Here is a 25,731-nt window from a genome sequence, read left to right on the forward strand (position 1 = left end):
AACAGAAGCAGAGTTGTAACCCTGGCTAGTTAAGCATGAAATCCACACAGGGGGTTGTGGATGCATCCATTTTCCCTCTGTATTCAAGTTGCAGATGGTGTGATTTGTAACAAACACCGTGGGAGAGGCCCAATATCGTGATCCGGTATGAAGGAATTCCCGCCTCGAATATCGAACACTTGTCAACAATGAGCATTACCTGCCAAGCACGCTGTGTCCCTATATTGGCAAAACAGTCTCAGAGATGCCATCCAGCGGCCATGGTGAATCTCAATACTTATAGAATGGTACTCTAACAGCGTAGGGGTCTCAAAGGCCCATAGTGCCCCGGTTGGCTGACATAGTCAGGCATGATTCCAACGCATTGCCTGCAGGTGACGACCCGTCATGGTCGGCAACAGGGCACAGTAGGATCTCATGCCTATTGCAGACCGCTGATTCGATATCTTGGTCAAATTAACCAATATAAAAATACAGTTCTAGATCATAAATGGCTATCTCCAGCGAGGGCACATATGCACACGCGCACGGGTAAGGCTATGGAAAAGTAGGGTACGTTTTGCGTGGATTAGAGCTAATATGAAAGTGGTTTCGAATGAGAATGAATATACTAGGCCATAATTACTAAGTCCTTGGGAGAGGGGCTTCGCTTCAATTACACTCTTTCCTTTTCCCCAGAACTTACAAATACGCTTTAAGGTAGCTTGGTCTTTCACCGTGTGTTCTAACTTGAAACGTCGAAGAATTAGTCGCTGATCGGGCACTAGTCCAATCCCTCCAATCTGCAATGTAAATACTTGAAAGCTTGGAAATTTACAGAGACGAGCCACTTCATATCATATTGCGTTTTGTGCTCTCGAGTGTCAGTGATTCATGGGCTTCACTCGGTAGCATTTTAATTGCACACTTGGAAGACAATAATTTTACATGTTTTTAACCGCCTGTTGTATTCTATCCAAACTCCGTCGCTGGAACTTTTTAGAAGACGATAAACAAATCTACACCCTATGGATGTACAATGTTCATGGGAAAGAGCGACTGCGAAGACGCTTGGGAGCGCGACATGGCATCTCGCTATTATCTTCAAACTTCCTCTTCCTCGGCGTGGGCGTCGGCTGAGCTGGTCCTACTTCGTGATGAGTTGAAACGAGTTGGGGCTGAGACGAACCTACATTACTCTCATCAAGGGGCGAGTCACCGCCGAAGAGAGAGTCTTCATCGCTGGCACTCTTGGGCGTTTCAAGGAATGATACCTCGTCCTTCTTGTGAGCCTCATTCTCCATAGCAGCTGTTAGAGATTTAAAAAGCAGAGGATCAACGAAAAAGGCCTGCAATTCTGCATTGTCATTGTCTTTAAGACTGGGCTCCTCGGAAGATGTAGGTGCAGGTCCTGGATCAGAGGCTATGGGGGCAACAGGGTTGGAGGGAGGAAGTTGAAGAATGGCTCCAGTAATAGGTGTGATGGGCGTGGGAGCATTCTCAGCCTCCCGTTCTTCGGCCTGGAGCTTCAAAAGTCTAGGACGCATATAAGCATTTATATACTGTGAGAGTTTTTGTCGATTCTTGTGAAGCCTGTTTGCCATGTTCCGAACCGTACTGTTCTGCTGGAACATCTTCCAGACAATCTCTTGCTCTTCGCGGTCGAGAAATGATGGGTCCGGCTTGCCTTCTTGTGGTACCGTGACCTGCTGATCCAGGGGGAAGAGTCCACCCTCTGATGATCCTGTACTACCGGATGTCGAGTTAGTTGACGAGTTTGTTGAGTTTGCGCTGGGCAGTGGTGAGAGATTGGCGTTCTTGAGGTATGTGTCGACGTAAATTCGCAGCTTGCTGGCGTTTTTGTCCACAGCGTGAGCAATCTCTAGAATGTTCTTACCGCGCGATTGCAGCGCGCGCACTTTGTTCCACTCTTTGCTTGACAGCCAGTCCGGCCTTAAGGGAGATTTCCCTTGAGGGTGAGTAGGAGGGTAACCTGCCGCCGGCTCAGGAGCTGGCGGGGCTTGCTCGACGCGTTTAGTCTTGGGCTTTCTATGTTGTACTGGTTCTAATGCCAGATTGCAAGCTTCGTCATTGTCGCCACACATAGCCTTTGTCTCCTTGAAAGGGGTGTAGCCCAATTTTGCTTTGCCTTGTTGCACCGCTATTGCTTGCTGTTCTTGGAGTGCCCAATGCAGCTGAGTAGATGCAATGCAATTTTGATTAGGGCAGCTGTAGAGGGCTGGTGGACGGATAGTGTAGGGCTGACCATAGCTCGCTGTGTGATTAGGTGCCTGTTGGAATGGAGGGGGACATGGTTGGGTATAACACCCAACAGGAACCTGGCATATTCCGCACAAGTAAATTGTGTGGATGCACATTGTGAGGGTAGTTGAGTTTCCACCAGGGAGACTTTGGGATGAAGAATTGCGTCAATCCACGAAGGGCAGTACACGAATTGGCTTAAATGCTACTGCGGCTTGATCTTATGCACGGCCGATCGTCTTTAATGGAATCTGACCAAACACTGAATGTCATTGTGCATTATGGTCTCTACAAACCATGGCTGCACAAGCTTTGTGAAGACGGGACCGGTACCCAAAATAGCAAATAACATGCGACCGAGATGAAAGCCCTCTTTCTTTCCCGGGTCTATAGACGGGAATTATTTCAAGAGTACAACAGGCAAGTACAAGGTGAACAACTAAAGCCACCCCTGTGATCGCCTATGGGGTCATGGCCGATGTGGCAGTGGTATCAGAGCGAGGGAAAATGTTGGGCCCGATGCTCGCGTTCTGCAACGGGATCTCGGCCATCGGGCCACTCGTCGGCGGGGCTGTAGCGCAGAGTACCGGGGCCTACGTGTGGGTTTTTCTGGCCCTCCTCGCCGTCGCGGTCGTCTGCTTCCTTCCTCGCCGGTTTCACGCTGCCCGAGACGGCGAGGTCGATCGTCGGCGATGTGTCCAGCCCGGCTCATGGGCTCTCGAAAATGTGGAAACTTGGCCGCGTCAAATCAAAGCAAGCTAAGAAGCAGTCCAGAGACAAATCGGTTCCCACAACGCCACAAGCGCGGCCGAAGTGGACCGTAAAAGCGGCCGTCCATTCCCTGAGGGTCATCCTGTATCCCGACGCGGCTGCGATCCTGTGGATGGTTGCTACGTCCTACTCGGTGTACTACACGTTCCAAGTCGCGATACCAGTGATATACGACGAGATATACCGCTACAACGACTTCCAAATCGGATTGACCTTCCTGCCAGGTCTCGCTGGTATGACGATAGGCGGTATTATTGCGGGGAAGCTCGTGGACAGAAACTTTGCCAAAGTTGCACGGCGGAAGAATATCCGAGTCATCCTTGACAGGAAGAAGGCAGAAGACTTGAAAGAGTTCCCCATAGAAGACGCGAGATACAGACACATTGCCTACTTCATTGCCCTCGAAGTTGCTTTGGTGATCGGGTACGGGTGGGTGGTCATGCGTCGTGTCCATCCGGCTGTGCCCCTTGTGATGCAGTTCTTTGTCTGTGCAGCGTCCACCTTGCTCAGTCACACGGCAAGCGCGCTGCTTGTTGACGTCTTTCCGAACAGTTCTAGTACGTCCTACGCTTCCGGCCAGGTCATGAGGTGTGGTCTCAGCGCGGCGTCGGCTGTAATCCTGGATCCACTCACTAATGCTGTCGGGAGGGGATGGTACTTTACGATATTTGGTTTGTTCGTTGGACTGAGTGGGGTAGTCTCAGTAACAGCAAGTAGGGTGAAAGGTATGGAATGGAGGCGTAAACGTTAAGCTACGGCTTCAAAAGTTTCCATGCATAGGTACATGATTCAAAACATATATTTCTCCAGACGTCCGTTCCTAATTGAACAGCCTACTTGTTCGTTGTCCAAGCCAGTCAATCACAGGTACCGTCAGACAGGAATGCTGACCGGCAATGAGGGAGACGGATAATCAACGCTAGGATTAGAAGACATATGAACCACTTTGCGTGCCAAGGCATCATGCTGTCGATGTTCATGAGCTGGACCCCTCGTCCTTTTCAAGACCGTGTCGAAGGATCTCGACCTGTTTCTGGATCTCATTCCACAACACGTTGCCGTCCAGATCATCGTCTCCATCATCGTCCTCCAGAACATCAACCCATCCGTCACCGAGTCCCTCAGCCTTCTCCTTATTGCCCTGCGCGATGGCCAGAAGGGCAGCGACAAATGCCTCTTGCATGTAGGCAAAGCTGAAGTCTTGCGTGATATCAGCGATAGCTGGGCAAAGCTTGTCCGGAAAGTCGATTTCCTCGTTGTCCTTGAGTTTTCCTTGCCAGAACTGGCAGTACATAGTCCTCTCCTTCTTGTTCGGATTATCGAATAGGTATTTCCGGTCGAAACGAGACGGGCGTTGCTCAATAACTGTCAGCGGTTCGGTGTTCTCAGCGAAGGGGCATGACTATCACTCACAGAAATACCAGGGTCAAGGCGATCGAGATGATTTGTGCTGCCCACCATGAAAATGCCGTCATTGGATTTCAGACCGTCGACTTCGTTGAAGAAATAGCTTTTGACGGAGTCGGTGATGATTGTATCTAGATCCTCAAAGATGAGGTAACATGGGGACATTGACCTTGCTTTGTCATAGATGGTCTTTATCGAGTATTCAGGTCCCATGTACTAGCGTGATGTTAGGTTCATGCACACGGTGCATCAAGTATGGGTGCGCTGGACCGACCGATTGGAGAGAGCGAACATACAAGGTCGGTATGGGCTCTTTAAGGTGATACAGCTGGTTCATCATTGCCTTGATGCTAATTGTCTTGCCGTTCCCTGGAGGGCCGTAGTATATAAGACCCCTCTTCCAGGGCACCTTGAGCTTCTCGTAGTCACGTCGCGAGTCAAAGAAGCGCATGTGATCGTCAATGACAGCCTTCTTCCTCTCCGGGTCCATTATAACACTGTCCCAAGAAGCATTGCGGATACTGTCGTAGAGCGCCTTGCTCTTTTGCCAGTAGCCGCTGTCGTAGACCCAGATCTCATCGTGCAGGTCGCTTGTCCACTTACCCGCAGCGTGGATTAAGCCCTTGGGTGAGCTGTTCCGAGACGGAGAGGACGAAGACAAGTTGGCCCTGCGGGTAGGCGCCGACGATGCCTTCCTTAGCGTCTACGATATAGACAATGTACTCCTGGCCATTCCATTTGTAGAGGAACTTGTCAAAGAGGATCTCGTGAAGCACCAGTCCCCTCCCGTCCCGCCGCGCAGGCGGGACGTAGCCAGTCAGGGCCAGAGATGAGGGCAGAGGGGAGGGGTCGAGCTTGACGTTGGCGGCGCGGTCGTCAGGGAGCGGAGCGATGGTGCCATGCCCGGAGTATGCGAAACCAAGAAGGTCGACAGGTAGGTATGGGTGGATGATTGAGCACTCAAGCGAGGGGTACTGTTTCTTAAGGGATGCTGCGATGACGTCGACGGTGCTGAGCCGGGGGGCAGAAGAGTGCTCAAAGTACTGCCTGGTAGTGCTGTCTGATGCCATGTTGAATTCACAAGTGGTGCTGCTTGTAATTGATGCAGCCTGCGCCTCTTGTGGAGGGAACCGAGTGCTGGAAGCCGTCTAGGGAGTGAGGTGAGGTGGATGGCGGCAGGTTGATGGAGTTGCCCTTACTCCGCTCGTTTGTCTCTCGGATGCAGGGGCAGGTGCAGCTGCCTGGGTATGTACACATTTACGTACCTGAATTGAGAGACCACGGTTATGCGCGCATACGGACTGGGTAAAATGCTACCCGAGACTACCCAGAATGTCAGACCAGACTACAGTTACAAACCGTAATAACGGGGCGGATCAGCATTTGAGTTGATCCTTCGAACTTCCAGTCAGGTCACCTCCTCAAAGCTTGACACCTGGCATCGTCTCCGTTGTCCTCCCCTGCCTCTGCCTTTCGGTCTGCCTGCATACATGTACAAGCACGGGCATGATGACGTGGATCGCACTCCGGAATGTAAGCACCTTGACCCGCGTCAATGAGGCAGCCACCTTCCCCGTATGTGGACGTTATGGACGGGCTGGACGGTCTCGTCTTGTTGGTAAGACGGGACGGTGGCGGAGTACCCGTTAGCGCGCGGTGGCAGGTGGCAGGTGGCAGACAGCAGTCGATCGGCCACCGAAGGATCGGTACTGCCTGCGTTGTCTTTGACCTCTGCAGGCTGCACCGCCAATCGCACCGCACCTGTGGGGCTCTGCGGCCTGGCACTCCCGCTTCTTTGACCTTTCACCACTTGCGGCTGACCCAACTAAGCCTGAGGCCATGTGCATGCGCATGCCGTGCTCTGCTCTCCTGGGTTTCATCGTCACCGCTGAGCTGCAAGCCAGAGCACACTTGGTCATGGCAGTGCTGCCTGGCCTGGTCCGGGCGTGTTGGCCTCAGAAACGGGGGGAAATGGATGGCTTTGGCTCCGGCTCTGCTAGCATGTCCACAAACACGCCTACGCCGCCGGTTGACTCAACTCGGCGGCACAGCATTTTAAGCAGGCCAACCGCCGGCCACCCAGCCCCGCCCAGCTCATGCAGGCAAGAATCTAAGTATATATTGGCATTGGCTTGATCTATAACAGACCAACACGCTGCTCTCATCTTTCCTACTTGTACTTTCACTCGTGAGCAAGTGAGATTGAATCTTCCAGGCGTCCATCCCACCAAGACTTGTCTGCCCAGCCTGAAGACGTTGAATTACCAACAAAGGCACCAAGCAGCCACAACCATCATAAACTGCTCCCGTCGATTCAAGCCACCTCTTAAATCTCACCCACATGCCCTCTCCAAGCAGCACCTCGTCTCATTCAAGCGATATGGCTGACGACAAGAAGGCCTCGGCCGCTGTTGCCGCTGACGCCACAGTCAGTAAGCGCCCTAACAAATCATTCTCCAGGCGTGCAACCTCAAAATTGCGCACCATCTTCTGCCTTCCCAATGACTCCCAACTCAGCCTGCATTCCAATGATGAGTCCGAGAAGGGCCAAAAAGACAAGAACAAGGATGAGAAGCCAGAGGACCAGACCATGAAAACAGAGTTCAAGCACCTCGATAGGAAATTCGATGACGAGGACCAGCCCTATTTCGTCGAGAGAAAGAAAGAGGATATCGAAAAGGGCGAGAAGAAGGACTGGTGGCAGCTGTTCGCCTTCTGCGTCGTTCGTCGCTACGACTCAGACGGCGACCTCGACGAGACCTATCTCTACATCAACCCCCAGCCCTTGTAAGTACAGCCTGTTCGATTCGGAGACATGCAGCCAACTCGGGTCCCACGACGTGTAGCTAACATTTCTAAGACGACAACTGCTGAAGGACGTGATTGGCAACTACCCTGCCGATCCCATCGATGTCGACGACGTGCAGATTGAAGCTCCTTACCACTCCCTGTTCCACTACAGGAAACAGCTTGAGGAGGTTGGTAATGCACGCTTCAAGGAGATCGGAGACACCCAGTCGCTCGAGCAGCTCACGCTACTCCTGGGGTGGATCAAGACAACCTTTGAGCTGGAGATAGCGGCCTATGAGAAGTGCATGTCTAGCGATCTCAAGGCCATCGCCTACGACAAGCTATGGACTATTTTCATGCCGGGGACAATTGTGTATGCACAGATTCAGAAGCAGCACCGTGCCTTCCGCGTGGTTGACTACTGGTACGACGACGACGACGAGGAGAACCCCGGGCTGAACCTCAAGAGCAATTTCGTCGACTATGACGGAGAGAAGCTTGGCGTTAGGAGACTGGATTTGTTCATCCCCAAGTACGGCGGCATCAGGGAGATCAGAGAGCAAGAGGTAAAGCCTCTGGACCTGCTTGAGGATGCGGACGAGATCAAGAAGACGATGATTGCACGCGGCAGAAAGTTTGAGGAATTCGCCGTCGGCCAGCACTTCCTCCAATACGTCGGATTAGGCCTCAAGAGGGATCCGCAATGCCCACGCAACTACATCAAGTTCGACGCGACGGGCCGGGTGTAAGCATCTTTCCCACCCTCGAAGTGGAAATTGGCTCAGAGCGATTGCTAACAGCTTCTCCAGGATGATTGACGTCAAAACCTACCACAGATTAGACGCAAACGACTCAATCTGGGTTGTTGGCTTTGGGAAAGATCGCGAGGAGGGCAAGTTGACCGAAGAGGACTGCCTACTCGCGAATGCCATGTGCAGAGGTTATTCCATGAACGCCAAGAAGTTTCTCGAGCTCTCTGTTGACAACCTGAGCGAGATCGAGTGGAACACAAGCTGCTTCGAGGACCTGGTCCTGGACCCGTCCACGAAGAAGACAGTCCAGGCTTTGGTATCGACACATTCTCAGAGGCGCGAGTCTCCCGATGGGAAGAAGCAGGATGGCTTCGATGATATTGTCAAGGGCAAGGGCAAGGGTCTTGTCTGCGTCCTTCACGGTCCCCCAGGTGTCGGGAAAACATTGACAGCAGAATGTGTTGCCGAGTATGTTCGGCGCCCTCTGTTTATGGTTTCATCCGGAGACCTGGGAGTTACGAGCGAGCAGCTCGACGTGCAGTTGACTGAGATCATGGACATGACGTCCACCTGGAGAGCGGTCTTGCTGATCGACGAGGCCGACGTGTTTCTTGAGCAGCGGGCTTTGCATGATTTGCACAGGAACGCAATGGTCAGCGTGTTTTTGCGAGTACTTGAGTACTACGCTGGTATCCTTTTCCTGACAACGAACCGGGTCTCGACATTCGACGACGCATTCAAGAGCCGCATCCACATTCCGATTAGATACACAGATCTGGACGTCACATCACGCCTCAAGATCTGGCACAACTTCTGCAAAAAGGTCCCTGGTGGGGTGGAGATTTCCGAGAAAGAATACGAGACACTGGCGGAGCACGAATTGAACGGCCGGCAAATCAAGAACGTTATCAAGGCAGCAGAGAGCCTGGCGGCGTTCGACAAGGTCAAGCTTGACTTCAAGCAGTTACAGCAAGTGACCAAGATCCAAGCTAGGTTCGAGAAGGATTTGGAGAGCTTTGGCGATATAGATTACACGGCGCCTGGATCGGCTAAGAAGCATGCGCAGAGTAGACACTTCTACATGTAGGGGACGGCGTTCGAGCGTATCAATTATACCCTTTGCTTTTCCGCTCGCAACCTCAAACCTGCAATTTGTACCGCCAATATAAAGCTCGTCATGACTCTCGTCAGCTCCAACCCCTCTTGAAAGAAAGAAGCAGAAGAAACACACAACCTCGCTAGAACGGTTGAAAAGAAGATTTCCGGACAACTTGAGTGTTCCATGCGCATCGGGCAGTGCGACCTAGAAAAAGGCCAAATGTGGCGCCGTCCCCCGCTGCGACATGTGAGCGGCGATCCGTGAGCAGAGCTATACTGGATGGATCCTCGTCGATCCCATATGGCATCGACATTTTGGCAAAAAGCCTAATTTGAACGTCTGAGCACAACCTCTAGTCCGGCGAGCCGTCTTTTGACATGGCGCGCTAGACTCGATCGCACCCCGAGGGCGCCAATACGAACGCAACGTGATGGTGCTCGTCTACTCCCGTCTTGGCGATGGTGCATCTGGAGGGGCTTCCGGCTTCTGGTACGCTAGAATATCGCAGCTGCAGGTCCCATGCAGCGTGCCGAATCTCCAAAGGGGGGGGGGGGAGCCGATCACTTAAACACGCGAGATAGCGCACTCTTTATTGTGCTCTGGGCCTGCTGGGGCCCCGTCATCCAGTCATCATTACATCTCTCTTTCTCGACGATCTCGAGTCTGTGACTCGATACGTTGTATCACTTTGGGCTCTGAGCTGTTCACCAGACCCTCGAGCCGGAGGAAATATCAGAAAATGAGGCTCAGACTGATACTGGGCGTGTCCCTCACCACACTCTTCTGGACGTGCTGGGCGCAGACGAATCAGACCGCATTCCTCGCTGCATTTGCCCACATTCCAGAGTGCGCTGTTAGTTCCCACCAGTCCCTTCATCGAAGTTTCAAGAGATCTCACCGCTGACTGGCTCATACACAGCAAAAATGCGTCCTGTCAAATATACCCGCATCAGCATGTAAAACATTCAGCAATGCCACGTGCATATGTACAAATCAGCCGCTCAAAGACGTGACCCAGAGTTGCCTGGAGGATGACTGCAGCGTGTCCGAAATACTCACGGTCGGCAGGGTCCAGGCCGAGGCGTGCAATACTCCCTTGCGGTCGAAGAAGGCGGAGCTGATGGCCCCCCTTGCCATCGAGTTGCTGGGGATCCCGGCGGTGCTCCTACGGCTGTTCAGCCGATGGAGGTACACGTCCGGCTACGAGATCGATGACTGGATCATGGTTGCATGTCTGCCGATATTCATCGTCTTCGAAGTCGTGGGCCATATCTGTTCGTCCGCCCAACCCCCCTTCACCAGAGCACATACGCACACATTGTTGTTGCGCAAAATGTAATCAGAGCTGACTTCATCCTCACAGCTGGCCAACTAGGATTCGGCGTGGACGTCTGGCTGGTCGAGCCAGAGGTCTTCTCATACGCCCTGAAGCTATTTTACATTGACGAGTCGTTCTACCTCACCGTGCTCGTCCTGACCAAGATCTCCATCCTGTTCTTCTATCTGCGCATCTTCCCACAGAAGAAGTTCCGGTGGACCTGCTACGCCGTGATGGGCTGGGTGGGCCTTAGCGGGATCGTCTTCATCTTCCTGCAGATATTCCAATGCGTGCCGGTGGCGTTCGTGTGGGAGGGTTGGCTGGGCACCTTTGGCCCGTACTGGTGCCTCAACGTGAACGCCCTGACGTACACGGCCGCCGCGTTCAGCATCACGCAGGACCTCGTCATCCTCATCATGCCGCTGCCCCTGCTCTGGAACCTGAACACGGGCCTGCGGCAGCGCATCGACATCGGCATCATGTTCAGCCTGGGCTTTTTCATCCTGCTCACCAGCTGCATCCGCCTCGGCTTCATCGTCAAATTTGCGAGCACTTACAACCCGTCGAGGGACTATGTCGGCCCGCTGATATGGTCCGGGCTCGAGTGCGGCGTCTCCATGATCGTCACCAGCCTGCCCGGCATCCGGACCATACTCACCCGCAGGCGATCGAAGTTGGCCGGATCCACCGCCGTCAAGCGGTCCGACTACGCGTCGGGGGGTTCGTCCCGCTGGGCGCGCAGCGGTTTGTCCGGAAAGAAGAGCACCAACTGGTCGCTGTTCACCACCAAGGCCGGCACGCAGGTCCAGAACGAGAGCGAGGTCGAGCTGGGCGACAAGAGCCGCACGCCCGAGTCGCTGAAGATGGACGGTGTTTCGGTAGCTGGCGCCGGGCAGAGGCAGCCTTCGTTTGAGCGAGGGTATTGCCCTTGATGTATTTTCATGAAAATAGCGTCACACGATGTGATTTGCATATGCTTCCATGTTCAGCGCTTGCCGGGAGTTGTGTGCTTTTCTCTCACGTTACCCGAGTCACATTTGTAGTGTCGGCTTGGGCATCTGTAAATATTGGACTGCGCCTGTTGCCCGCACAGCCGTCAACTGGTCTCCTCCCTTGGTCCCCCTGCCAATCTGGAATTCACGTTTGCATGAATTCTGGCGAGGGCTGTACCGTGTAGTAGGACGTTTTATCATAGACGTTGGTTTCATTCGCGGCATGTAGAACCCGACACTGAGCTTTGTTTGTTAAAAGTCATTCGCATATATCAAGACCATCGATCCATTCAATACTTTCTTATGAACCAAGTCTTTCTGCCGCGTGTTGATAGTCTTCTAATTATAAGCTGGGACTGCTTGGTTTTGGTATCCACAATGACTCGCTCCGGAAATTCGACGCCAAACGCCGGGCTTGGCCTGGCAGGACACCGCCCAGCTATCGAGGAGAGCTTTGCCTCGATGGCGCCGGCCAAAGTTCATTTGGTGCATGTACAAAAGCTAGACGGCGTTATCTTGATTATAGTTGAGGCGTTCGGATAGTCCCGTGAGCCGCACACAGACTATTCGCCGCTCTTCTGTGACATGAATCCGTACCCTGACCTTTGAATTTAGAAAGTCCCAGGGAGGTGGTCGAGCTGGGGACAAGGATGAATATTTCGTGGGGTGGATAACTCAGCCAGACTATTGAATCTGATGCCGCTCAGAGTACCATTATTATATCGAGCTATCTCGGGGGGGGGGGGGGGGGATTAGGCTTCCGCCTAGCGCAATGAATTTCCACGTCTCAGCCTTGCGCCAACTATTGACACGGCAACTAGTTGACTATTTGTGCGTCTAGAGCACTATTCTCTATAAGAGCCGAGTATTCTTAACAGTTGTTGTAACGTCAAGTGGCGGCAAGATCTAAATGGTAGTATACGTTGAAGCTCTAACTAAATTGGACCCGCAGCGCCAATTTCGACGAATCTCGCTCTCAGGCTTTGGGTAGCGTCCATCCCGAGTTCATGGTGGCCGTTGTAGAAACTCACCGCCTTCTCGAATACGCGTATGAATGGAGACCAAGGATGCATGGAGAAACCCCATACTTCCTACCTGCTTGGGAAGCTCGTGGGATACCTCAGAATCCTGCTTTGTTAACAGACCTGGCTGGAAGCACTTTACCGATCCAACGGCTTGGCCTGTACAAGTACGGTCGGTAAGTTGACCTCCAGATCCCGAGCCTTGCCTCAGGAGAAAGAGACCTCCCGATAGAATGGGATCGTCAAATAATCTGACCAATATCGGAGCGCACGATGACCCCCGAAAGCAGCATTCAGGGTCAAGACTGGCTTTGTAACGACTAGCTGGTCCCGCCCCGGCAAAATGAATAGGGGGCGGTTTTAAGGAAATCCTGGGCAGACGTAATGGTATCAGTGTGCGTCGAACCGGAGTGCCCAGAAAGGCCTCCTGACTGCTGCGGATCTCAGATCGTGCGAATTGTCTGGTGCCGATGTGCTGTGGTTCCGACGTTGATTCAGAGACTACGGCTTGGGTCGTTTCCGTTATCCTCGACACGGGGCCGTCTACGCTTCTGGCCTTCGGCAGACGACTGGCCTGGCCAGTTCTATGGCGAACGCGGTGGTGTGAGATGCAGGCGATGGAAACATAAGGCGACGTGCATGAGGTGCCGTGATAGAAAATGATTTCGATCAGCGGTCGCGCAAAGTCGGAGCCCCAGGGGGCCGACTCAAGTGCTTATTATATATGGCTTGTTTTTTCGCTGGAATGTGAGGTACGATGCCAACATAACTCTAACATTGAGTTATTATCTCCGCAGCGATCTGCCCGTGTGCATGTTGGATCTCTGAGCAATGGCAGCGAATCAAGACGCCCAGAGGGATTGACGTAGTGGAGAGGAATCACGATGGACCTGCGCCTCCTTTTCCCCATCAACTCGTAACGCCATTGCAGCCCCTAAGTATTGAGTTCGCTGGAATTGATCAGATTGCCCTCGGCCCAGTCCTCCAGGGGCACTGTCACAACACGAGACAGCCGAGTGCAGGCGAGTTGTGGTTCGTTGGTAACTGGGGCGATTTGATGGACCAAGAGCCTTGGCTGCTTGGAATTTGGCTGGGCAGTGGGTCCTTGGCACCCTGATCATCCTTTCCCGGCGCCAAATTTCCTAAGGCCAAGACCTGACCTAGTCGACAGTCTCTTGGCTAGCAGACCGGCGGCAGCCAAAGGATGGCCCGTCATTACATTCTAATTTTACCAGAGAGCGCGGCGCGTCTCCTGACTCAATGGAGGGAAAAGTATATCATCCCTTGCCGTGGGATTTCTTTCATCGAGCCTTCCGGTTTTCCGCTGTACAACCCTCAAAGCCAACATTCCACTTTGTTCCGCCGGCGGTTAGACTGAGAGCAAGAAGGCTTGCTTGTGTCCGCGTTTCCACCTTTTCCAACACTATTCATCGTCACTCGTTCCCGACTGGGTAGTTCCTTAAATTCAAACTCAACAACATGAAGTCTGTATCGTCCGTTCTGCTCCTCGTGAGCACTGCCGTTGCAACTCGCACCGGCCCCCTCCAGCCCAGACAGTCTGGCAGCAGCAGCACGCCAGAGGTCACCGTCAAGGGAAATGGTAAGATAGCCTCATAAGCAAGACACAGAAGTGAAGGCGGGAGCATCATGGCTGACACCTCATGCAGCATTCTGGGCCGGTGATGAGCGTTTCTACATCCGTGGCGTGGCTTACCAGCCAGGTGGCGCTGCTGACGCCGCTGACCCCTTGATTGACATCACGAGTCTCAAGAGGGACGTCGAGAACTTCAAGGACCTCGGCATCAACACCATCCGTGTGTACACCGTCGACAACTCGGAGAACCACGATGAGGGCATGAAGCTCCTCGCCGACGCGGGCATCTACCTCGCCCTGGACGTGAACTCGCCCAAGTTCTCGCTCAACCGTGCTGATCCCTACCAGTCGTACAACGAGAAGTACCTGCAGTCCGTCTTCGCGACTGTCGACGCCTTCGCCAACTACTCCAACACCCTGCTCTTCTTCAGCGGTAACGAGGTCATCAACGACAAGAAGACGACCGGCACCGCCCCCTACATCCGCGCCGTCACCCGTGACATCAAGAACTACATCAACGCCCGCGGCTACCGCACCATCCCCACCGGCTACTCGTCCGCCGATGTCTCCGAGAACATCGTCGAGCAGCTCGAGTACTTCGACTGCGGAGACGACAGCTCCCGCGCCGACTTCTTCGCCTTCAACGACTACTCCTGGTGCGACCCCTCGGACTTCGTCAAGTCCGGCTGGAAGGCCAAGGTCGAGAAGTACAGCGGCTACGGCATCCCCATGTTCCTGTCCGAGTACGGCTGCATCGAGGATGAGCGTGCCTGGGGCGAGGTCGAGGCGCTGTACTCCACCAACATGACCACTGTCTTCTCCGGCGGCATCGCCTACGAGTACTCGGTCGAGCCCAACGGATACGGTATCGTCGAGATCAAGAACGGCAACATCACCCCCAACAAGGACTTCGAGGAGCTGGCCACCGCCTTCAAGAACACCCCCAACCCCTCTGGCGACGGCGAGTTCGACTCCGACTCCACCGCTGCCGAGTGCCCTGCCGCGTCCGACAACTGGGAGGTCACCGACGAGCTGATCCCCGCTCCTCCCTCCGGCATCGAGGAGTTCATGGACAACGGTGCCGGCACCGGCCCCGGCCTGTCCAAGAGCGCCGTCACCTCGCACTACGGTGGTGACTCCTACTCCGAGTCCAACATCACCATGGACGGCGTTGTTGTCGCCTCCACCGGCAACGGCTCGTCCTCCTCCTCCGGCGGTTCAAGCGGAAGCAGCAGCGGCAGCTCGTCCGAGAGCGGTGCCATCGGCTCTGCTGCTCCTGGTCTGGTCCTGTCCATGGTGTCTGCCGTGTGCCTGGGTCTGATTGTCTTCATCTAAGACATTGCATACAATACCTGTCTGGTGTATTTTCATAGCCTTTGCCACGTTGAAAATGTCATACTTCGGAACTACCGAGTTCGTAATCCCTAAATAGACTTCTTTTATAAGACTCAGCTTCTTCTGAAACAAATGTTCTCCCAACGATGATGTGTGATTGTTGGCTTCGCTGCGGCATATCCGGCCAATGTAGTGGTTTTAGTCGTCTGGTCATCATCGTGGTGGTTGTTTAGCCCCTGTGCTATGTGGTCGTTAGCTGGATCGACGCGAGTTTTGGCCCCCCTGCACCCCCTCACCCCGCGGGTTTCCCGGGGGTCACATGCCCAGCACCAGCGGGAGGCTTGATGAAGGTGGACGTCGGCCCCGCTCCTCTCACGGCTTCGATCACGGGATCATGCTTTGACTCGAGCTGTCGTGTTGAAAGATGGTCTGCATATAGCTTGCTCTGTGCAAATGCGGATGCTGTGTGGGGAGGAGTAATCACAGGCGCTTCTTCCGCAGATGCTTTCCAACTCCCTGGTCCAAAATATCTAGGAGCAGTATTCCAATATTTAAGTCCACCAATATATTATTTCTCTGTATCTGAATTGTCTATCCAGGTGTGATGCGACTGAAGCGCCTAAAACACGCCACTTTTGAGCACCACACGTGCAGGAGATTAGGACGAAGTTTCAGCCGGTATTGTCCCGTACTCCGGAGTGAGAGTACATCGTGCTTAGTGTGGTATCACTTGAAGTGGACGATGAAGCCGTTCGACTTCGATGACCCTTCCTTGGCCGCCACTTCTAAGCCTGATGTAGAAAACCTGATGGCCTTGGAGCCTCTGCCTTTCCAATCTCAACGCTAGTGCGTTTGCTGTCCCATGGATTCCAGGCCGTCCCGATGCAACTACAAGAGCGCGCACCCCATGTCCCCCACCGGCCCCACTCTGGGGCCCCGGATTCCTCATCTGGGGTAATAAGATTGATATCCAGTAGGAACCTTCTTCGGGATTCCCTCAGAGGTTGTTGCTCTGCTTGCATCGTAAGGTTTCCGGGCGAAAACTGACCATCTCGTGCAAAACTCACCCCATACAGCCCACCTGTCTGTATACCTACAAGCAAGATGTCGGGCTGGAAGTACGCTTTTTCTTTATCCAAGGCTGAGGTCAAGGACGCATGTCCTCCAGGAACCGTCCGCCTTGTTGGTCAGTGCTTTTTAATTTCATCCAGTTGTGTGCCAGAGCCTTACACCATTCTAACCCATCTCAACTCGCAGACCATCACATCCGCGACAAAGCCCTCGAGGCTGGACACACCGGGCCAGATACTTCGGACTCCTCAAGCGATGAGATCGTTCGCTTCCCTAGGCCATCTGCGGACCCAGCCGACCCCCTCAACTGGGCATCATGGCGAAAGGTCGCCCTCTTGTTGACGGCTTCCAGCTACGCCTTCATTGGCAACTTTGCGAGTTCAGGACTGGCGCCAGCCTTGCAAGCCTACAACATGAACTTCCCCACAGACCCGCAGCCCTTCTCCCAGCTTACCCAGCTCATTGCTGTTTCGGTCCTCATGATGGGCGCCTCAAACATCTTCTGGGTCCCACTGTCAAACATCATTGGCAGACGACCTGTCCTGCTCCTCGCTACACTCCTCATGACACTAGCCTCCATGTGGGGCGGCCTCGCGCCGTCTTTCAGCTCTCTCCTTGCTTCGAGGGTGTTTCAGGGGACCGGGGCTGGCCCATCGGAAACGACAGCCCCGGTCCTGATCGGGGAAGTCTTCTTCTTGGACTCGCGGGGTAGGGCCATGGCCGTATACACGACGTTCCTCAGCCTGGGCTCCATCATCGGCGGTATCACCGGCAGTTACATCGCCTTCCATCACGGATGGGCATACGTGTTCTGGGTGAGCACCGCACTGTCCGCGGCGTGCTTCGTAGGTACCCTCCTCTTCGTCCCGGAGACGCTTTACTCCAGGGGCAACGCCTTGTCGCCGCAGTCCTCCCGCACGCAGCAGGACACGTCCAAGGTCGGAGAGACCCTGCATGTTGAGAGCTACCCGCAGACCAACACCTCAAGCTCGGAGTACAGGCCCTATACCTTTGTTCGGTCTCTTGGCTTCGGACCTGTCCGGGGGGGCAACATCCTGTCGTGTTTCGTCCAACCCTGGAAGACACTGGCACTTCCCGGGACCTGGGTCGTCATGCTTCATTATGCCGGCCTTGTTGGTGGAATCGTGACCATCTCAACCATAGGAGCTCAGCTCGTCTCCCAGCCGCCTTGTGAGTAACTTTCTATATCCAAAGCCCTTGCACTATTAGTCTTGAAAATGTCTTCAAGGCTTTATCGAGGATACACTGTGAGGCGAGAACTTTGGTAGCTTTCTCTCCGGCTTTTAAAGAATTTCTAGAGATGCTTCATTACACACTCAGACGGAACTAGCTAACTGACATTGGTTGTATAGACCTCTGGGGCGCAAACGCCGGTTTGATCAACGTCGGCCCCATAATTGGAGCACTCATCGGCGCGGGATTCACTTACCTCACCTCGGACGCGAGGCTGCTCGGCCAGGCCAAGCACGAGGGCCACGGCTTCGCCGAGCCGGAGAGCAGGTTGCCGACCAGCTTCCCGGGGCTGTTCATCGCCACAAGCGGCCTGTTGGTGTTCGGGTTCTGCGCGCAGAACCCGGGGCCAAAGGTCTGGGTCGGGCTGGAGGTCGGGTATGCGATGCTGTCGTTTGGTCTGATGCAGGTGCCATCCATCGATTTCAACTACGTGAGTACTGCCCTTCCGTCTCCAAGGTCTCCCTCTCCTTGGTCCTTTGGGTCTCGAGGAAGAGCCTGGCTAATCTGATCCTTCAAGCTCATCGACTCGTACTCGCACCTTGCGGGTGACTGTTTCGTCATCGTCACGATTCTCCGATCCGTTATTTCATTTGCATGGACCTTTTTTGTGGCCGACTGGGTGGCCGAGAAGGGACCCGCCGAGCCGTTCGGAATCTTTGGTATGCTATTGGGCATCTTCAGCCTCTTGACTATTCCGCTGTGGTTGTTTGGGAAGCGTATGAGGATTGCAACTGCTAGTCACCTGGAGATCAGGTATTAATGCAGCCAGGTTTCGCTGGCCTCGCACTATAGCGTATCTCTAATTGCCTGGTGCTGAGATGCTCTGCTTGTTGGTGTGATCTGTCAGTTGCAACTTATTTCCAAATCTGGGTCTTGCTTGTTTTTCATCATGCCCATTCGTGTTGCTTTGGAAGTTACCGTTCCTCATGTCGAACCGCAATGCGCTCTTAATGCCATGATATTAGCCCGAGACGAGAGGATGCCTGATAGATGGCGATGCGTCAGTATGTCACAGTATTTGGCATATTGTATCAAAGTATAAAATCCGACGAAATTCTATATGGTACTAATCAAAAGTAGTTGAGCTTTATGCCTCTCACACCATCGAGAAATTGGAGAAACTACTGCAGCGACGGCAACGCTTTGACTGCCGTTCCATCAGCATAACGTGGCGGTCTGTGTGAATATGTAATTATCCACGCCAGTGCGAGCCTGTTCTGTAAAGCATGAAGACCGTGTCTCTAGTACCTTGATTCCGCACAAGTCTCTGATCTTGGTGTGCTCGAGCAAGCACACACAAACTCATGTGCATGTCAGGTGGACAGGACTGCAATGGGCTGATTCTCAACGACCCTTGGACATACTTATATTACTGTGTCCACGTTTTTCCGGGCTGATAACAAACAAGCATCTTGTGTGATCGGAGTCTTAATTTTGAACGAGGTCTTTACAGGACTTTCATGAGCGGTCGCTGATGCGAAGCCGGACGAGCGGGTCCATATGACCAATGTGTCTCCGACTCAGTGTTACGACAGGACCGAGGTACTGCAAGAATGATCGGAGAGAAAAAAAACCATCAGATCATTAGCTATGCAAATAAAAATCACCCCAAGGCCCTCACAAGTTCCAACCCTCAAGTATTGGTCGGCTTTTCCAAAGTAAACGCAGTAAACCTGCTGTCTACAGGTGCAGGTGTTGTTGGAGTTGCATGTGAAAATATGCAAGGCTGACAGGGCGGCCCGGAGCAGGATGTCCCGAGGTAGAATGAAGATACCGTCTGCTGGCAAAGCAAGCCAAATCCCGGGTGCAAGACTTCCCTTCCCACATGCAAAATTTGAAAATTCATTAATTCCGTCGTGGCGGAATTTGACGGAACCTTTTGGCGCGTATTTCAGCCTCATTGAGAGCGTTGACCTCATAGCGTCATTGAGATTTTTCACATGCTAACGCTGGGGCCAGGGACTCATTCCAAATTTGTCCCACGACGAAGTCGATTCACGTGGCCAACATGAATTTTGTTTCAACAATCCAATCTCCATGACGCCAGTAATCGGGCGCCTGACAGGTCCACCAGTGAGTGGACCCGGGGCATCGAGAGCCGAGGTTGGTCCTCGCCGTTCCGGGCCGTTCTTTATCGCATCATTCCCTCCTTAACAACCTGTCTTGCAGCCTGGACGTTGAACACTCGTTTTGTTCCTAAACTCATAGATCTCATTCCTTTGTTTGTTTTGGACCTGCTGGTTTTGCTCCAATTTCTAGATTACTAGACAATAGATCCCTTTAGATCATAGACACCGACCAGTCACCGCAACGTCGCCTTGGCCCGAGATGAGTGCATCGACTCAGCCTCAGTCCCAACCCGGGGACTTGGAGGCCGTCCGCAAGTCTATAATCAACCTCCTAAAGCAGCCTGAGTACGACGATGGCTCGGCGGGACCCGTAATCGTGCGTTTGGCCTGGCACTCAGCAGGGACGTACGACGCCGAGACCGACACAGGAGGCTCCAACGGCGCCGGCATGCGCTACGAGGCCGAGGGGGGCGACCCAGCAAACGCGGGCCTGCAGCACGCGCGCCTCTTCCTCGAGACTGTCAAGCGCCAGCACCCGTGGATCACATATGCAGACCTCTGGACACTAGCAGGCGTAACGGCGATCAAGGCCATGGGCGGCCCGGACATACCGTGGTACCCCGGACGCACCGACTATGTCGACGACTCGAAGCTCCCGCCGCGAGGGAGGCTTCCCGACGGCGCCCTCGGGTCGGACCATATCAGGGCGATATTCTACCGCATGGGGTTCAGCGACCAGGAGATCGTCGCGCTGAGCGGCGCGCACAACCTGGGGCGGTGCCACGCCGCCAACTCGGGCTTCGAGGGCAAGTGGGTCAACAACCCGACCAGATTCTCGAACCAGTACTTCCGGCTGCTGGTGAGCGAGGAGTGGAAGGAGAAGAAGCTCGAGTCCGGCATCGTGCAGTTCGCCGCGGTCGACCCCATCACCGAGGACGAGCTGATGATGCTGCCGACAGACATGGCGCTCGTCAAGGACCCAGAGTTTCTGAAGTGGGTCAAGGTCTATGCGAAGGATAAGGATGTCTTCTTCGAGGACTTCAAGAGCGCCTTCCTGAAGTTGATGGAGCTTGGAATCACAAGGGGATGCCGAGGGGAGGGTCACGAATTCGGACAACGAGAAGGGAGGGTATCACAGCGCCCCAAAGAAGTCGGAGCAACTTGGGCGGCCGGATGACGTCCAGGGCAAGCGCCAGGCCGGAAAGGAAGCAGAGCCTCTTGCAAAGCAAAATGAGGAATTCAGGGCGCGGGCGAAATTATAGTCGCTATCAAAGTACGTACAGGTCTTTGCAAGTATTTCCCTATCCTTCAGCTACATTGCTTTTTTATAGAGGAGATGAGCAGGTCTATCATACAGGCCTTTAGATGATATATAGAGTAGAACAAGACCTAGAACTAGACTTAGAGATAAATTTGTGTGTGGACTCGTCACCGATCCGACGCAAAGTATGTGTCGAGGCCCCTTCGGGATCTGTACTGCTTTCTAATGCATGATGGTGTTTCTACCTCGGTTGAGCCACTCAGAATTCACCTGATTACCTAGGTACTATCACATCGACATGCCGTTCCACCTCGAAATCAGTGCTCCCATCTGGACACTCATCTCCCTGTCTTCAACTCCATCACTATCTTCGCCGTTCGTCAAGAGGGATTTGCGCATGTGCTCGTGAAGCGGTAAGGCATACGACACTGGGACGTCCTTCAAATCGTCCACATTGAACTCCAGGTTCTCGAAGCACCACTTGGCAGCAGGTGGTATCTCCTGTCCTAGGCTTAGCACAAGTGCGTGGATGCCCTTTAAAATGAATCGAACAAGTGGGAAATGACGCGCAACCCTTCTTTCTAGGCCACAGGCGCGTGCGAAGAGGTCGTGTGACCGCGGCTCGTGGAGCAGCGACGCGAGAGTCATGATGGTGTTGTAAAGCCCGTTTGAAAAGTAGCCCGAGAGTTCGGGATCCCAAAACCTGGTGTACGTTTCCGATACTTCGAGATCGTCCTTGCAGTGCTTGAGAAGCACGTCTGTGACGGTGCCTCGGTCGCCAAAGCGGGCATCGTGGGGAAGCGGACGTACTATTCCGTAGGCTACCTCGTTGATGAAGAGTCTTGGTTGTGTTCATGTCAGGGATGGATTCGGCCACATAAGAAAGCAACACTGGGTGGATGCAAGAGTAGGTACCTGACGTAGGAAGTCTGCGGCGACAGATTTTCAACTCGAAGAGCCGGAGGCAAAGACTCGCTCCAAGTCATGAGTCTCACATATCCAGCCCTTCGTTGGCGCACGTCGTCCGGACTTCCGATTTCGTCCCGGGCCAGAACCTGTTGGTTGTATTCCATGATATCGTAGAGCATCTCCGCAAGATGGCACTGTACGTCGAAAGAAGCGGGTACCAGCGGCGGTGGGTGTGAGACCAGTGTGTCAAAGGCCCTGCCTAGGACGTCGATGTTGTTGAAATTATAACCTTGGCTGTGCATTTCGGTGATTCCTGGGAAAGGTCGCGGCACGGTGGGAGGGGGCAGCAAAGACGGCTGCAGGTAGACAAAGCTGATTATGCTGCGGGGTTCCAAGTCGCAATTCAGAACAGGCCGTTGGGCAGGGGTGAACAACCTGGTGGAATGTGATACTTACCTCTCGGTTATGCAGACACCCCACAGTGATCTCGAAATCACATCCCTCTCCAAAGCGTGATCTGGTCTTCCCTCGTCTAGCTTATCGAATCGTCTATCCAGACGCAACTGCTTGAGCATGTGCTGTGCCTTTGGACTGGTCAGCAGGTAGGTGGATGAGAGGGTGTATATATCTCTTGGGGTAGAGGACAGACCATGTAGCGATACATCAAGCCGGCCCGGTCTTTTCCCATCATGGCTGACACAAAAAAGAGCATATAGAGGCCAAAGACAGTGTTTAGGCTCGCACGGCCGCACTCGAGCTCGAACAACTTCTTTGCCTCGTCCATGAAGCGTTGTGACATGTTACAACGTAGAATAGTACCAATGGAGCGGGCATTGTTGGAAATAAACTACCGACACCGTTTGGTCAGTCAAGGGCACAACGAAGCTGGTATTTCTACAGCATAAGACAGATCGGGGACAGCTGGCCCTTACCGCTCTAAAGGCACAAATGGCGTTGACGAGGAAGGGAGAGCAATACTGGGCGGTACTAGGATCCATACGCCGCATGTCGGCCAGGAAGGCGTTGGGATGGAAGAATGGGAAAGGGTACGCATCCCACGCGAAGAGACCGCAGACAAGTTCAGAGACCAGGCCATCACCAGCAACGGCCGTCCAAGGCCTGGCCGGAACATGGAACGGGCTCTTGTCCCGGGCGTTGTCGTCGAGCTTGCGTATCCTTGGGTCATTCAAGTCACTGGCGGCGGCAAGGAGGGAGGGGTTTGGCAGGACAAGATCAGCATCCCTCACAGACTGCAGAACAGCGAGAGGGTCCTTGGACAGCCTTATTCGCTTGAATATCTCCCACGCGTCGGCCTCTGTTCTGTTGTGAATGAAATCAAAGAGCTGATGCATCTGGGCCAGTTCCTCCTCGGCTGTCTTGCCGCGCCTCTTGAGGGCGACGGCGCGGGTTTCGCCCTCATTTGCCCGGTATTCACATGTTCCATTGGGCAGAAGGCGCTCGCAGCGGCCGCATCTGGGACGGCGGCCGTCACACTGGAAGTCGCGTTAGGGAGGCAAAACCAGGAGTGAGAGTGAGAGTGACGATGATTTTCGGTGCGAGCGAGGTTAAGAGAAAGGGGAAGGGTGTGAAGGGGAGGCGCCAGAGGCGGTGCGATGGTTCCGGGATGGATTCAGTGCCTTGTGTGGGCAGTGCCCAGATGCAAGGAATTGGACCCCCTCGTGCAGGCCGTCTTGTCGGAGGCTCACCTTGACCTTCTTGAGACGGCAAGCCTCACAGGCTGCTAGGACGGTAGGCCGTCGGGGCGGGAGGGAGGACGACGTTTTAGATGATGAGGACGAGGCCAATGCAGTTGGGGGATTCGGTGGTGGTGGGCGGGAGGCAGGCTGTATAGGAACGTGGTCTGGCGGCATGGCTGGTGACCGATCATGGCAATCGATCCGACCCGGTGACGGTTCGGCCGGGCGTTAGACCACAGATTTGTTCTGGTGCATACTGCCGAAGCCGCCCGGCGCCATGCAAGCCGTGGGGGGGAGAGGGAGGACGGGGTCTAATATAGATGACAAGGTGTGACATGCCACAGCAGATATAAAACGGGTGGGTGGCAGGCAGGTAGACACGGGGTGCCGGAGACATGATTTCTGTCGAAACGTTGATGGGACTTCTCCATCCCATCGGGTCCACTGGAAGGTAAGCTGGTCTCAAGATGCAGACACGAACGGTGTTGGACCGTTGGTAGTCTATCAGGCAAGCCAGATCAGGATATACTGCCAGGCGTGCCGGGCTATCGAGGAGGCAGGCAGACTGGCGGGTTGGCCGGGATGGGGTCTAGACTTCCAGGGCCTGTGGCAAGGAGACAGACAGACAGAGACAGACAGAGGCATCCATGGGATTTTGCTCCAGCCGGCCTACAAAACACGGCCCGGTCTGCGCAGGTGGCACTCACCCACACACCTGAGCACGCACGCGAGCAAGTAGCTTGCTGTGGCCAAAGGGCGAGACGAGGTACCTATATCGACGTTTCCACGCCCGTTCATCTCGAATTGGGTGCCGGATGGGGAATGCTACCTGCCGAACATGTAGACTGGCTACCGTGTTCCGGGCTTTAGGTTCCATAACAATGGTCATAATGGTCAGTGTCGGAGCCATCTCCGACGGGGCAGGGGCCAGCCTACCAACCGTCGGTTGGCCTCTGTTGGCCCGGACCGGTCTAGACCGCTTGCCTCACCGCGAAGCCAATGCAGGGACCTGTCCGCTAGCTTGCTTCCTGAAGCGGTAATGCTGTGGTGATTAACAGTACAAGTCACTATGCCCAGGCGCGGATGGACCCTGGACTCAACAACCTCGGCCTCGACCTCACCTTCCTCCTTGCCACTTGTGTGGAATCTCCTGATGATCGACATCACGGCCATCATAACTGCGCCTGTATGTCGGATCGCAACCCCCTTGCCCTACTTTTCCCTGCACTGCCTTGCGACTGACAACTGACAACTAAAAACTGACGACTGACAGCACGTAATTATGACTGACTGACCGCACAGAGAAACACCACATCTTCTGCATGCATCTCACCGGTGCCGCTCTCCCTGGGGCTTGTGTAACGTCAAAACCTGCCTCTGGCGGCTTATCCTTCGCCATCATCACCTGTGCTAGCAAATACTTACGCAACTTCCCCTCTTCCTGAGTGCATCTTCTCCCGATCCTGTTTCCCCAACTTGTTAATCACTCCTCCACCGCTCCTGCGTTCCCGTCTGTGTCCGCCTTGGCCACGTCTCACGCATCCTTCAACGTTGGGTCCAGCAAATACATCATTGTTATCACCGCTTACCGTTTTCCAGGTGCAATCCTAACAACTCGGCCGCCACGGAAATGTGGACCTCTTCAGGATGGCCTTGTGTGGGCAGATGATGGTACAGTCAAAAGAGTTGCCAGCCTAAATTTCAGCAAATTAGTGAGACTGGCTGCCAATAGGAACTCCGTACAGTACTCGCTGAATGTTCATGAAGTGCGTGTCTGACAGTTTGCGCCTGTTGTGGGAAAAATACAATCGAAGGTACAGCTGACTCCACAGACTTTAGAAGCGTAAAGGCAGTGTACTTTTCAGTTCTGCAAATGTGAGCACACAGCCGAGCCGGTGCGCAGGTACCTGGATTGGCGAAGATGCTGTGGCTAATACAGCAGGCGCCGCAACGTCAGCAGCCCCCAGGCCTGTGGGATCGGTCAGCAGTGGAGCCAACGTATCTGAACGCAAAGCGGTAATATCGGATACAAGATACGAGACGGGTAATTGGGATTCCCGTTGACGAGTTAATACGAGGCGGGTGCGCGTGAATCTATGGCGTCACAAAATTCAGATCGGTCTCAACAGAGGCTTTGTGACTTCATGTC

The 25,731-nt window shown here is 54.0% G+C and overlaps 8 protein-coding genes across 8 annotated transcripts; 5 read left to right on the plus strand and 3 right to left on the minus strand.

Moving 5' to 3' along the window:
* Positions 1-1,126: 1,126 nt before the first annotated feature.
* INS49_013140 (uncharacterized protein) lies at positions 1,127-2,084 on the minus strand (the record flags this gene model as incomplete). Its single annotated transcript, XM_043173841.1, has 2 exons — positions 1,127-1,129; positions 1,173-2,084. 2 exons carry the CDS (start codon positions 2,082-2,084, stop codon positions 1,127-1,129), a joined length of 915 nt encoding a protein of 304 aa, XP_043023138.1.
* Positions 2,085-2,965: 881 nt separating this feature from the next.
* INS49_013141 (uncharacterized protein) lies at positions 2,966-3,570 on the plus strand (the record flags this gene model as incomplete). The annotated part of the gene is made up of 2 exons (XM_043173842.1): positions 2,966-3,496; positions 3,565-3,570. The coding sequence occupies 2 exons, from the start codon at positions 2,966-2,968 to the stop codon at positions 3,568-3,570; spliced, it is 537 nt and encodes a 178-aa protein (XP_043023139.1).
* Positions 3,571-3,988: 418 nt separating this feature from the next.
* INS49_013142 (uncharacterized protein) lies at positions 3,989-5,489 on the minus strand (the record flags this gene model as incomplete). The annotated part of the gene is made up of 4 exons (XM_043173843.1): positions 3,989-4,369; positions 4,426-4,635; positions 4,694-4,976; positions 5,023-5,489. 4 exons carry the CDS (start codon positions 5,487-5,489, stop codon positions 3,989-3,991), a joined length of 1,341 nt encoding a protein of 446 aa, XP_043023140.1.
* Positions 5,490-6,799: 1,310 nt separating this feature from the next.
* INS49_013143 (uncharacterized protein) lies at positions 6,800-11,310 on the plus strand (the record flags this gene model as incomplete). Its single annotated transcript, XM_043173844.1, has 6 exons — positions 6,800-7,206; positions 7,280-7,954; positions 8,019-9,028; positions 9,450-9,549; positions 10,102-10,334; positions 10,424-11,310. 6 exons carry the CDS (start codon positions 6,800-6,802, stop codon positions 11,308-11,310), a joined length of 3,312 nt encoding a protein of 1,103 aa, XP_043023141.1.
* Positions 11,311-13,871: 2,561 nt separating this feature from the next.
* INS49_013144 (uncharacterized protein) lies at positions 13,872-15,321 on the plus strand (the record flags this gene model as incomplete). Its single annotated transcript, XM_043173845.1, has 2 exons — positions 13,872-13,992; positions 14,060-15,321. 2 exons carry the CDS (start codon positions 13,872-13,874, stop codon positions 15,319-15,321), a joined length of 1,383 nt encoding a protein of 460 aa, XP_043023142.1.
* A 1,104-nt stretch (positions 15,322-16,425) lies between these two features.
* Positions 16,426-18,406, plus strand: INS49_013145 (uncharacterized protein; the record flags this gene model as incomplete). Its single annotated transcript, XM_043173846.1, has 4 exons — positions 16,426-16,507; positions 16,579-17,583; positions 17,766-18,076; positions 18,164-18,406. The coding sequence occupies 4 exons, from the start codon at positions 16,426-16,428 to the stop codon at positions 18,404-18,406; spliced, it is 1,641 nt and encodes a 546-aa protein (XP_043023143.1).
* Positions 18,407-19,974: 1,568 nt separating this feature from the next.
* On the plus strand, positions 19,975-20,892 carry INS49_013146 (uncharacterized protein; the record flags this gene model as incomplete). The annotated part of the gene is made up of 1 exon (XM_043173847.1): positions 19,975-20,892. The coding sequence occupies one exon, from the start codon at positions 19,975-19,977 to the stop codon at positions 20,890-20,892; it is 918 nt and encodes a 305-aa protein (XP_043023144.1).
* Positions 20,893-21,264: 372 nt separating this feature from the next.
* On the minus strand, positions 21,265-23,756 carry INS49_013147 (uncharacterized protein; the record flags this gene model as incomplete). Its single annotated transcript, XM_043173848.1, has 6 exons — positions 21,265-21,817; positions 21,892-22,266; positions 22,342-22,469; positions 22,535-22,732; positions 22,818-23,378; positions 23,592-23,756. The coding sequence occupies 6 exons, from the start codon at positions 23,754-23,756 to the stop codon at positions 21,265-21,267; spliced, it is 1,980 nt and encodes a 659-aa protein (XP_043023145.1).
* Between the last annotated feature and the right edge of the window lie 1,975 nt (positions 23,757-25,731).

The sequence above is a fragment of the Diaporthe citri genome (genome assembly GCF_014595645.1).
Source record: "Diaporthe citri strain NFHF-8-4 chromosome Unknown scaffold_6, whole genome shotgun sequence".
Classification (NCBI taxonomy): domain Eukaryota; kingdom Fungi; phylum Ascomycota; class Sordariomycetes; order Diaporthales; family Diaporthaceae; genus Diaporthe; species Diaporthe citri.